The sequence below is a fragment of the Diadema antillarum genome, unplaced genomic scaffold, assembly GCF_040938485.1.
Source record: "Diadema antillarum isolate AM-2024a unplaced genomic scaffold, OU_Dant_1.0 scf00000055, whole genome shotgun sequence".
Lineage (NCBI taxonomy): Eukaryota > Metazoa > Echinodermata > Echinoidea > Diadematoida > Diadematidae > Diadema > Diadema antillarum.
In genome coordinates, this window is record NW_027270944.1 from 493,412 (window position 1) to 505,581 (window position 12,170).

At 38.8% G+C, this 12,170-nt stretch overlaps 1 protein-coding gene across 1 annotated transcript in view; it reads right to left on the minus strand.

Annotated features, from left to right (window-relative positions):
* The window catches only part of LOC139715791 (phosphatidylinositol 3,4,5-trisphosphate 3-phosphatase and dual-specificity protein phosphatase PTEN-like), a 100,680-nt gene that overhangs the window by 44,731 nt on the left and 43,779 nt on the right, over positions 1-12,170 (minus strand). The window contains exons 2-3 of the mRNA XM_071627330.1: positions 7,163-7,247; positions 1,396-1,440 (exon numbers count right to left, since the gene is read on the minus strand). Of these exons, the coding sequence (XP_071483431.1) occupies positions 1,396-1,440; positions 7,163-7,247 (130 nt within the window). The remainder of the gene's footprint in view (positions 1-1,395; positions 1,441-7,162; positions 7,248-12,170) is intronic.

The following is a 12,170-nucleotide window of genomic DNA, read 5'->3' on the forward strand; positions in this document are numbered from 1 at the left end:
ACCACATAGTATCAGTGATAATGAAGAAATGTATGTTGGGGTTTCGCAAATGACATTATGAATTTTGAAGTGATTTCTGTACTGTCGCATTGATGAGCTCAACGAGTTCGGGAGAGGCGACAAAATCATTTGTTTCTTTGAATTCCAGAAGGGGCACACAAAACAAACTTTGACTGTACCATGGCATGAATCTACACATAGTCCCACATATTCATATGTGTGTGCACATACTCCTAATAGTGTGTGCAGGTCATGATTTGTTTTGTACATAATTACATCCACGCACATGCTTTTCCATTAATTCACATGAATAAATGATCTATCATTGTCTTAAAAGAATGCGTCTGAACATACTGCCCTCACGTGACCCAAATAAGTACTAAATAAATCAGAAATGAAAGAAACAAAGATATTCCTCTCCCCCTTCCCCCGTCAAACAGGTCAAAATTTAGTGACCTTTCATGAATAAAACAAATGGGAAGTATTCCACATGTAACATTGTCATAACATGACAAAATCAGTTGTATCCATGTGCCTCTCGCACGTCATGGATGTTTAAGACCTGCACTTCCATTTTCAACACAATTGGCTGACTTTGCTACAAATTTATCCAATTATGCTTGAATTTCACTGTTTTTATTCAAAATACCTTAAAACTTATAGTTAATGTACGATAGATATTGCTTCAGAAATTATTTGTCTCTATAAAAGAATACCCACATCACACAGATCAATAACTTCACGGAAGGTATGAAATATGAAGATTCAACATTATGATCTAGTTTTGTGTCAATGTTGACACACTATCCAAACACATAAACATGCACAGCGGCTGAAACTTGACATAATTTGTAATCCCGACGCTGGGATATCGCAGAGTCGCTTTGATCGTATATGTCCACTCAGGAATTCCACAAATGCACAATAAAAGTAAACTGACATATTATTTCTCTCATTCGTGATACATTTATATAAGGGTGGGGTAGACAGATTTTGATATCATCAAACCTACGGAAGAAATGTGTTGACTTTTCACATAAATATTTGACTGAGTCAGATTCTACATAATTTGCTATTTGGGGAGGAGAATTTTTTTTTTTGCCAACAAGAGAAATCCTTTCATTTTTTAAATCAAATTCCAAGAAATTTGGCAGTGTAAAAAACCAATTTTCTCCACTACTTGTATTCATATGTTACAAAATATTCCAGCTTACGTACTTGCAGTGCCATATATATATATATATAAGAAATTAACATGCAAACTGAAGAATCATTACACTTTATGGCCAAATATAACACAAACTCACTAAAAACATTCATGCACTATCAGTATGTTCGCATAGTGCGAACACCAATCCTCCAGCCAACAGGGCTGTCTTTAGGCATTATACTTACAGATTGTACACTTTATAATGATCTTGATGATGGGAGTTTAGGAATCTGCAGAGAGAAACGAGATAGAAATATAAAGAAATACATGAAGATAATGGATAAAGACAAGGGACATTAGAGATTTAAAGCACCAATCAATCACTTTTACTTGGCAGCTTCTGCTATTATCATTCCTGCTCTTTCCATCATACTGCATTCGCTTTGTTCATACATCTTCGGAAACATGCATCAAGTATCATGCCACTTCCTGCAATAATTTGCGGCAGTATGAACGCACAACCCCCCCCCTTTTTTTTTTGGATAAATTCAACCAGACTCACAGATACAGGCTCATATCACATAACTAGCTTTTGTACCTGTACAATCAAATATATGCAAAAGAAATGATAAATAAACTTAAAGGGATGGTATAGTTTTGGCAGAGATGAGGATTGGGCTTTTAACTTTTTGCAAGATACCAAGAATCCACTTATGAAATAGTACAGAGCATACCACTCTGAGAGGAATTCAAAGTTTGTTTGATGACAATCGCTTTTGGAATGGCCGAGATATTTAAAACAAAATAAAACAAAGCGATCGTGATAAAAGGTATGGGTCCCACCTTTTATTAGGATTGCTCTATTTTGGGTATCTCAGCCATTTCAAACCAATTTTCATCAAATAAACGTTGTAATCCTCTTGGAATTACATACTCTTATATATTCAATGAGAGGTTTCTTATTATCGCACCCAAAAATGTTAGGTCTCACCAAAACTATGATCCCTTTAAAACAACAATCACATACATTACACGCCCAGCATATACATTTAAAGCTTCATTTGCTCAGAAAGGACCCTGCTTTAGTTGTTTAAAAAAAAATTGCTATAATTGGGTAGTGGCTGTAATTGACCAATGTCGAGGTCACTTATGACAACTGTGTATTCAGATGCTGTATACAGCGACATGTCTGTCTCCTTACTCTCCCCCCCCCCCCCCCCCCATTTTAGGGAGGGGGGATCTTTCACCGACATCAACAATTTGGTGAATACAATCACAGCTCTGCTCTCAACACAAGCTCAATATGAAGTATAAAAGTTGTAAACCTCTACTTGCATATATCAAGGGTTCTCAAACCAGACTCTGGGTCTTTCTGCGGCATAGACAAAGGGGACGACAACTTGGTGCCAAGGTTTGATGCAGTTTAATATTTTGATGCACACTGCAAGCTACAGAAGTCATTTCACAGATATTGGGGGGGGGGGGGGGGGGGGGGGGGGGGGGAGAGGGAGGGGGTGATGATATGCAAGATAAGTGCCCGCCTCTACTCTCGAGCTTTGAACAGAATTCACATGCAATGCCTCACTCACCACATACACCATACATTTCGCTGATCGTGACTTCTAAGAAAAGCTTGCTAGTGATTATTGAATTGGCAATCGAAATTCACAGTTATGGTATAAGAAATAAATATCATCAGTTTCCAAGAAGCAAAGTAAGTGATTTTCCACCTTGGAGACAATATTCATTGCATTTGTGTTATTTGGTTTGTTTGGTTTGTTTTTTGAGGGGGGGGGAGGAGAATTTTTTTTTTTTGCAAATTTTAGTCTACATTGTATATCTTTCAATTTTTTAACAGTAAAAATCCTATGTGTTCATAAGAATCTTTTTCTGTAAACATTACTCTCTCCCAATAAAAACCTGCCACGATTCTTTGCAGGTTTCTCATTCTCTTTCTCCCCCTTTGTTTCTATGTCTCCAAGCGTTTTTTTTTTTCCCCTCAAATTTTGAATAAGTCTCCAATAGCTTGATGTGAGGTTGATGACCTGTCATACATACTCGTATCATCAAATATTCTGAACTGTTCTTTTCCCAATTGTGCATCATAGCTGATGCTCATATATGCCGTCAGCAATGGATAAACTTGTGTGCCCAGTGCTACAGGTTGTGGAATGCAAGCGAACACCCTTCAGCCACACGAGAAGGGTTACCGGAGAGCCGGCCCGATCGACATCGGCGTATATATAGCCAAAGAGTGTGCATCCTGGGAATTTAACAGGGGGATGAATCAATGCCGTGCACGGCGCCGCACCCTCAGAGACGTGGAGCAACGGACAAATTTAGAAGGTCCTGCATCATTTTGTAGGTTTTCGATTACGCTTTTTATGGAACGCACCAGGCTCTGTGGCATGTTTCTCCTTTGCACTGGAGGACGTCAGCTCTTTATGTGCGTATAAGGGGTAAAACAGTCTATGCACACTAAATATAAATACTGACATTTAGGGCTGCGCAATTCACTGCGTCACTATCCATGCAGGCATCCGCTGCACAAATCCCTCGTCAAAGGACTGAATGATAGTTAATGAGTTCTCAATTTTTCAAAGGAGGCAAACGTCTTTATAGGCGGCAATCACAGGTGTCAGAACTTGACAATGCCAGTAGAGATGAAATGAAACTTTTCTGATTGCACCATGCCTCTCTGAGCAAATGAATGCAACAAATTAGCGGTTTTCCTTATTAAAGCAAGTACTTCATCACCAACCTCATTGAGGGAAAGTTCTGCACTTTATACCTGGACAAATTGTGCCCCCAATGTTTGTAACTTTCACTGTAACTTTGATAGTAACTTTGATAGTAAGACTTTCAGTACGAAGCATGAATTTCAGCTCATATGATGAAAAATATCAGAAATACGCACATATGGAGATTGCATCTGGGTCACCTAGTATCTCTTGTCTGTCACGTACACTCTGAGAATTGACACACTGAAATTGTTTTTACACAAGTAATTTGCATTATCTCCTGATGACAACAGTTCATAAAAGATCTAAATGCTGGCAGAAAGTGCAAAAATACAACTCATTGCAAATTGACTTCCATTCATAAGCAGAATAACATCAGACAAACACAATGGGCCACAGAAGTTTTGTCAAGATCAGACCCAGTAAACGAAGAGAGTTATAGACTTGTACTTTCACACGATGTCATTATTGCCAAAGCCTGAGATTTGTTGCCACTCCAACACACAAATCATGAGAGGGAAAGACGTCATCACTTCATAATCCTTCTAATTTGGTTTATGCACATAAAAGTAAACAAATAATAGTAAATCACATAATTGGTTCCAATATTCAGCAATCGCAACCTCTTCTCCCAGAAAACTCATCACTGCTAGACTATATTATCAGACAATATTTCAGTGCCAGGAATACCATTTCCTGTCCTTCATTCATTTCATACAGAAAAAAAAAAACACTAACTGCCAAAAAAAAAAAGTATATACATGTGTCAATGACATTATCATCTCAAATTTGTATCATACCTGGTTTTAAGTTGTATTGCCATTCTGTAAAAAAAAACTATTGTGAAAATTCAAAATTCGATGGCTTTCTTATGTTAGGCCCAGTCTTGACGAAACATTTATTTGTTTGATTTTTACTCCCTTCATTTTAAATACAACTTTAACATGGTGTGGAATTGCACTTCAATTTATCTAAATCCTGCAAAGCACTTTAAATGACTAAGCTTTAAGCTTTTCTTCTTTTTTTTTGCGCACATCCGGGCTGAGGCACAACTTGCGTGAGACTCTGAAATGAGACGTCTCTGCAGAATAAATTGCCACGTAACATGCGCCAATGCAACATGCACTTCTCGTCATTAGTCGGCATTCATAACGACAGACGTTCTTCCCTCTGGTGGGCAGCCCGAAACAAAGTGAACGCACATTAATCAAACTAGCGCAAATCTCGACACAATAAGCCTCATCACTCTCAAACCATTGTGTCGTATTACATTGTCTAAAAAGTGTGAAATAGAATTTCCAAAGACAGACATCTCCGTTTGTGCACCAGAATGGACTGCCCCTTGAGATTTTTTTTTCCTCTCTCCCCTCCTTTTCTCCTCACCTTTATTCTTCGGATCATTCTGCATCATTGTAAATATTTTCACTTCTGCTTTGGAAGACTTTTCTTTCTTTCATTACCCACTACTTTCACTTTCGTACCAGACGGGTACTCGACATGCGAGCTGTCTTCCGCAATGATTCTCAACCTGTACTGTGGATTTGATGGCTGCTCTTATATTACAAAAACCAGGTGTAAGAAATCAATTAATTTCCTATCAGAGTACGCTAAGGACGTGCTGCCACATGCAGACCAAATGATGATATCTCCTCCTTGTGTCTGACGTTGTCATTAAGGAGTTATGTTATCGCTGTACTTAGATGCACATGCGGAAATTTCCAGACAGCCGTCTCATATGTTCAAAAGGATCCTATTACATTCTGCTTTAAAAAGAAGGAACTTAAAAACTGCGCTCAATCACGCCTTGGATTACCAGTAATCCTTCACAATGCTGTTAGACCAATAATGTGTGATATTCTTGAAAATTAATATTACATATTGACTTTATATAGCGTACAGAAGATGTAACATGGATATTGCACTTTGAAGTCCTCATCTTTCATCTCTAAGTAATAAAAAAAAAAGAAACCAAACAGAGCACTATTCCATACCTGTATCAACTTTTTAGGGCAATTAAAACGAAAGAAAAAATGAAATAACTGAATAAGATATACATTATGTAATTATCTATAACTGAAAATTGCGGCCAAGGATATAAAAAAAGACATCGGAATCCCCGAATCCCTCCAAAACGATGCTTGGTGCACTCTACAGTGTACCTACTCTATAGGAATACTGCACATCAATGCTGCAGAAATTGGCCTCCTCAGATCCAACGACATGACGTAAGTGGATAGCCCCAATCTCTTTCGAAAAAGTCACATGATTTTTTTCGCCTCCACAAAAGAAATCGTGGAGGTCTCGCGCCAGAGGCATTTTGGATTCACGTGCTGAGAAGAATGAGAGTCTTGTGGGCGTTTGCTGCAATCACAAAATCAATACTGAGCAAAAAAAAAAAAAAAGAAAAAAAAAGGGACATAGGAGTATGGGTATCTAGACAAAAAACAAAACAAAACAACAGAACAAGACAGAACAGAAGGAGGAATATACAGGGAGGAGAGAGGAGAGAAGGGAGAGATGGAAAGAAGGAGAGAGTGAGAGGGAGGGAGGATGAGAGGGGGAGAGAAAGAAAAAGAGAATGGAGGAGGGCAGACTGTGTGCAACAGCACACAATGTATCATGCAATACGATGCCTGGAAGATACAATATTGATGAGCCCTTGCCGGCAAGGGCGGGAGAAATCATAACTTGATGAGCAAAAGCCTGCACGGCATGCGAAAGCACAGAAGCATTTCCCTATCACGCGAAGAGAAAACGTGACTTTTATTGTATAACTTTACAACAGGATATATGATTCTAAGAGGATTACATGAACATACATGCTTTTTGAAACAATGACTGCAGCTCATACTGAATCAAAAGATCCTTTTTTCCTTCTTTTTTTTAACATTTGATTTCTCTCCTCCTTCAATGATGGGGAACACCATAGAATTATGCACACGGATCTATTTCACATCTGTTTTTGTCTTTTGGAGCTGTTCGTACATTTGTTTGTTTGTTTTTGTTTTTTTGGATGGGTGTTGTCTTGACACCATTTTAGGAATTGTCTTATCATGACAACAGGTTATAAATTGGGTCAAGACAAAATGAAGAAATGAAATAGATTAAAGGCACATACGAGAAGGTCAGGTGCTAGATCTTTCTCTTCAGAGAGGAAACGAGAGGCAGGCATTGTGGCCATGAGACAGAGGATGGATGACCACTGGGGAAATATTGGTGTCACGTGCAATCGTGGAGGAATCAAAGGAAGAAGAGTGAAGTGGGAACTTACTTGACTACGTGCTCCATGTCATTGCGGTACACCCGTTCTAGGCTCTCCGCGGGGAACCCCATGGCGATAATGTTGGGGCAGATATCTGTTGCAGCGCAAAGAGTTAAGGTGATGACGATGTAAAATGGCGCTGGATCCACAGCCTGAACAAAGGAGAGGTAACAGCACACACACACATACACACACACTAACACACACACACAACATATTGTCTAATTAGTACACCTCTGCATCTTTGTACACTAATGCATCCCATGTAATTTGATTCTTCTTTTGATGATGCATGTGATGGTCCACTCAAAAACAACAACAACAGCAAACTGAATTGAAGTGGTGATCAAAACATCTATAAGGAATAAAATAAGTACATAATTATGCAAACAATCAAAGCGAGGCAAATTACATTAAGCCTCGTTTACACCAAAGCCGAATCAGCTGTGAATCCACCCGAATACACGTATTCAAATCAATTCGTTTATTCATCTCATTTTCTGATAAAACAATACAGCAGTATTGAATTTTACAATACAGAACAAAAAAGATAATCAATCATTTATATCTGTAAAAAATGAAAAAAGAGAACTTGAATAAAGCCAAAAAGGCCTTGTAAAGTATTAAGTGTAAGTTCCCTTATGTACCAGTGTGCACAAAATAATTGATTTTTAAAGTACAAAGTGTAGACATGGACAGAAAACCAACAAATACAACAAAATATAACAAAACAGAACAAAACTTAAGACAAATGATATGATAGATTGACTATGTGTGATTTGCTAGAAGGCACATTTTCAAAAATTTCTTAAATGAGGACAGGCTATTGCGTGAACAAATATCTCTAGGAATCGAATACCAGATTAATGGAAATGGTGACATACAGAGTTTGAAACCAGATTTGTTTTTACTACCCACATATGAAATCTATTGCAATTTTGTGTGTTGTATTTACGAATTTCATTATTGGTGCAAAACATATATGAAATATTATGAGGTAGCATACCTTTGAAATAATAAAATCCCAAAACAGCGGTATTATTCGGGTGGATTTGGGAGCATTCTGTTCTCCTTCCCCGAATGGGCAAAAATTCAGGAGGGATTCTGGAACATTTGTGGAGGGATTCGGCTCGTTTTGAAATGTTCAAAACCAGCCGAATACCCTCTAAAATACTCCTGAATGTGGCTCCGACAAATTTCATTCGGGCCACATTTGGGATGTATTCGGATGGAATTCGGTTGGATTCGGGGAGGCATTTGGCCCATTCTGGCCAGATTTGGGCCTATTCGTATCATTAGGGGAGTAATGGCCTGAATCCTCTAGCCAAATAGACCCGAATATCAAAAATAGAGCCGAATCTGCCCAGAATACCCCGAATACCTCCCCGAATCCATGCGAATCGTTACCCAAATGCAGAGCAGAATACGGGCGAGTGAGCCGAATAGGCCAGAATGCGGCCGAATAGCAGCCGAATAGCCTCGCAAATATAGCCAGATTGGCCATACGCATGCAGGAAGGCCTCGTATTTGGCGCATTTGACCATATTCGTCCCAATTCGGGTTGACATTCGGGTGGTCATTCTGCTCTATTTGGCTGTAATCGGGGCATTCGGCTTGATTCTGGCCACTATTCGGGTTGGCATTCGGCTTTATTCGGGATGCCCAAAATTGATTCCGGTCAATTCTTGGCAATGCTGCTCTGATTCGGGACCTGTTCAGAACCTATTCATCTCTGATTCAGGGAGCTCCCCATGAATCAGAGATGAATAGGTTCCGAATCCACCGAATCCATCCGATTCAGGTCATATTCGGGCAGAATCGGTCCAAATTTATTCTGGAGTATTCTGGTGTAACCCTGGCTTTATCGGTAGTCATCACTTGAATACACAATACCTGTTTCATATTTTCAGATGGAATGATATACAGGAATGGAATGATGTACAGTAAGTCACACTGGAAACAAGTGCTTTCAAAGAAGTTTCCTTGCATAATTGCATGTATTTTCACACAGGGTAAAACAAAATAAGGATCATAAAATCAAGCAATGCAAAGAAAATTTCATCTCCTTCTGAAATAAAAAAAGAACAACAACAGTAATTATCTGTCTCTCAAATTCGGATGTTATTTCATTTTATCTTTCAAATTAGTTAGTAAATGGCCTCTTAAAAACAATTGGTAACAGATAAGACTGTTAATTATATACTTGAACATCAAAAATCAAACACATACATGTGGGTACATGTATGCAATTGTGCACACCACAAACTTTGTACCCCACTGGTCTTCCGGTCCAGATATAGACAAGATATATTTACAATAACCCATCGCGTCAGAATAACAACATTTTGGTGGTTTGGTGACAGCAGTATCTTTATATCATATCTTCTTGACTATTCATTGTTAATATTTTGCAGAAGGAGACGTTGATGATCATTTACTGAGTGTTTCTGTTCTTTGAATTTCAAAAATTAAAAATTCCTGTTTCTGTCTCAAATTGGCACATTTTTAAAAAGAATTTTGCCAACTCTGTGCAGATTTTATAAACTTAAACTGTTCCATCCTTCTATTTTTTTTTTTTTTTGATATTGACCGATTCGGGTTCGTTGAGGGCAGCAGACATTTTGTGGCACTGGGTGCAGCCATGAGGTGTCTTAGCCGACCCCCCCATCTCTCCCCCACCCCACGGGCAACATGTTTATCGCGCACTTGTAACAAAGGTTCGCGCACTAAGCAAGCATTCGCGCACTCAGTACGACACGCCCATTGGCTAAAACAACCATGCGTCACTTTTTCATTTCGTGTGCAGAAGGGGGTTGGGGAGGGGGGGTCGGCTAAGACACCGCGTAATGGCGCTGCCCATGCCAAAAATACACATAGCACGTCACAGAATCGGTCAATACAAGATATGGAGGGAATTTTGAAGAGTTGAAAAAAAAAATGATTTCAGGAGCAATTTCTCCATGGACTTGATGGTAGAATAATGTCACATCATTGTAAGAGTGAAATTTTTTTACGCATTTTGCCCACGAAACTACCACAAATACAACAAGCGTGCAAATTTCATCTTACCCAACAGAGCGTGAAAAATTCACTTTTGCAGTATCAGATTTTGAGCGATGTGAGTCACTACTACATGTAGTAGGACTTACACAGTGAATTGTTCAGGTAGTTCTTTTGGTTGGGATTTTTGAGACAAATTATAATCCCAGCAATAGACTGAATTAAGTATGTGGATCAGGGAGGTGTGCGGAAGAAAACAAATGGATCTGTGGGTTCTGCACAATGAACTCTATACGTCATGCCAATTACATGGAATCTGATGTTGCATCAAGGCTTGAGAGAGTCCATTGCATGAGCAAGTGTTTCGGATATATTTAGCATTCATCCATTTACTGCTAGTAACAGAACACTGAAGACATATAATCCCACATCAAAATGAGGAATATATTGGAAACTTCATTATTACAAAGAGATGCCGAGGAACTCGTATCACACAAAATCCCAGAATTATGAACGCAGATTTGGGTGAGATGCTCTCGGCTCCTCAACAGCCATTCATTATCACATAAATTTTCATACGCATCACAACAATTATAAACAAATACAGTTTAAACAGAATGATGCACAAATACTGTTTAAACAAAAAGAGGGTAATCGTGGCTCTATGTGCAACTCCTCTCTCCTCGCTTTCACACGTACTGAGAGTGCTTAGTTTGTAACACAATTGTAACGATGCATCACTAGAATTGCGTCTCAAATTAAAACATTCTTGTCATGTGAATGCAAACTGGAATCATGGAGGGTATATGAATTTAATTCCAGTCGTGTTTCAAATTACAGTCTGGGGGTATTTTCCGATCACATTTCACAAGAATTACAGAGCGAAACAGTCGTGTAAACAGATTGACCATCAATTGTAGTTTTTTTGGGGGGGGGCAGGGGGAGGCCGAGCTTTCGGTGACCTTTCAATCACTTCCGCAGAAAGACTGCACTCCTGAAATGCTCGTACTGCAGTCAAAGCTCATGCTACTAATGGCTCAAGAGTGATTGAAGATTGACAGAAAGAAGCCAAACTTCCCCTCCTCACTCTGAAATCCAAAACTCGCAGAATTCGCAAAGCCTTTATTGGTCATATGAACAAACGATGATTTGAATCATAATTTGCAATCACGTTTGTAATTCAGCATTATAATTATGTATCGCAATAGGCGTGAAAACAACCTTTGTTTACGTGCCATTGAGATAACCATAGCACTTTTCTCTTTCTTTCTTTTTCCTCTCTCTTAATACTCATCATAGACATGCCTTGATATGTGAGTGCCAACATTTCTGATGCTGAATCAAACTGCTCTCGGTCAAGTACCAGAGGAGATGTGACAACGACAATAAAAAATGTAAATAAACATAAGAAAATAACGCAGAGGTCGCAACAGCACATGCTCTAAAGGTGTGTAGCAAATGAAACGCCAGACGTTTAACACTCTCAGACCCCTAAATCTCAGTGAAATTATATACAAGTTGCCGATGGTAATGTCACCAAGGTAGTTGAATCCGCTTTATGGTAAAAACATCAACGGCTAATGTAGAAATTGGTAGATATTACTGAGAATTCATAACAAAGAAAAATAAAACATGACTACCAGATCAAACTTTGTATGTGTGTTAAATGCTCAAAGTCATAACTTCTTCAAAAAGTTCAGTGACTTTGTAAAGAAAGGATGTGCTATCAACACGAGTACATACCAGGAAAAGTGAGTTTGGTTTTTCTCTTTGTTTTCACAGAGATAACGATTTGTTGCACTTTTTCTTTTTAATGTTGGTTGTGGAGTTTTACAATGGGGTGGGGTAGGCCGAGCATGAGGCGACTAAATAAATCATATTTCAGCGTGATCATTAAGTGAGCTTCTGTCAGTTCAAAGTTGATATCATAAATCTCTGGCATCGGGGGCTCCGTTGGTATGGCCCAGCCGGAAATAATGCAGTTGGTAGCGATAAGAGAGGTGGGCAAAGTTCGCAC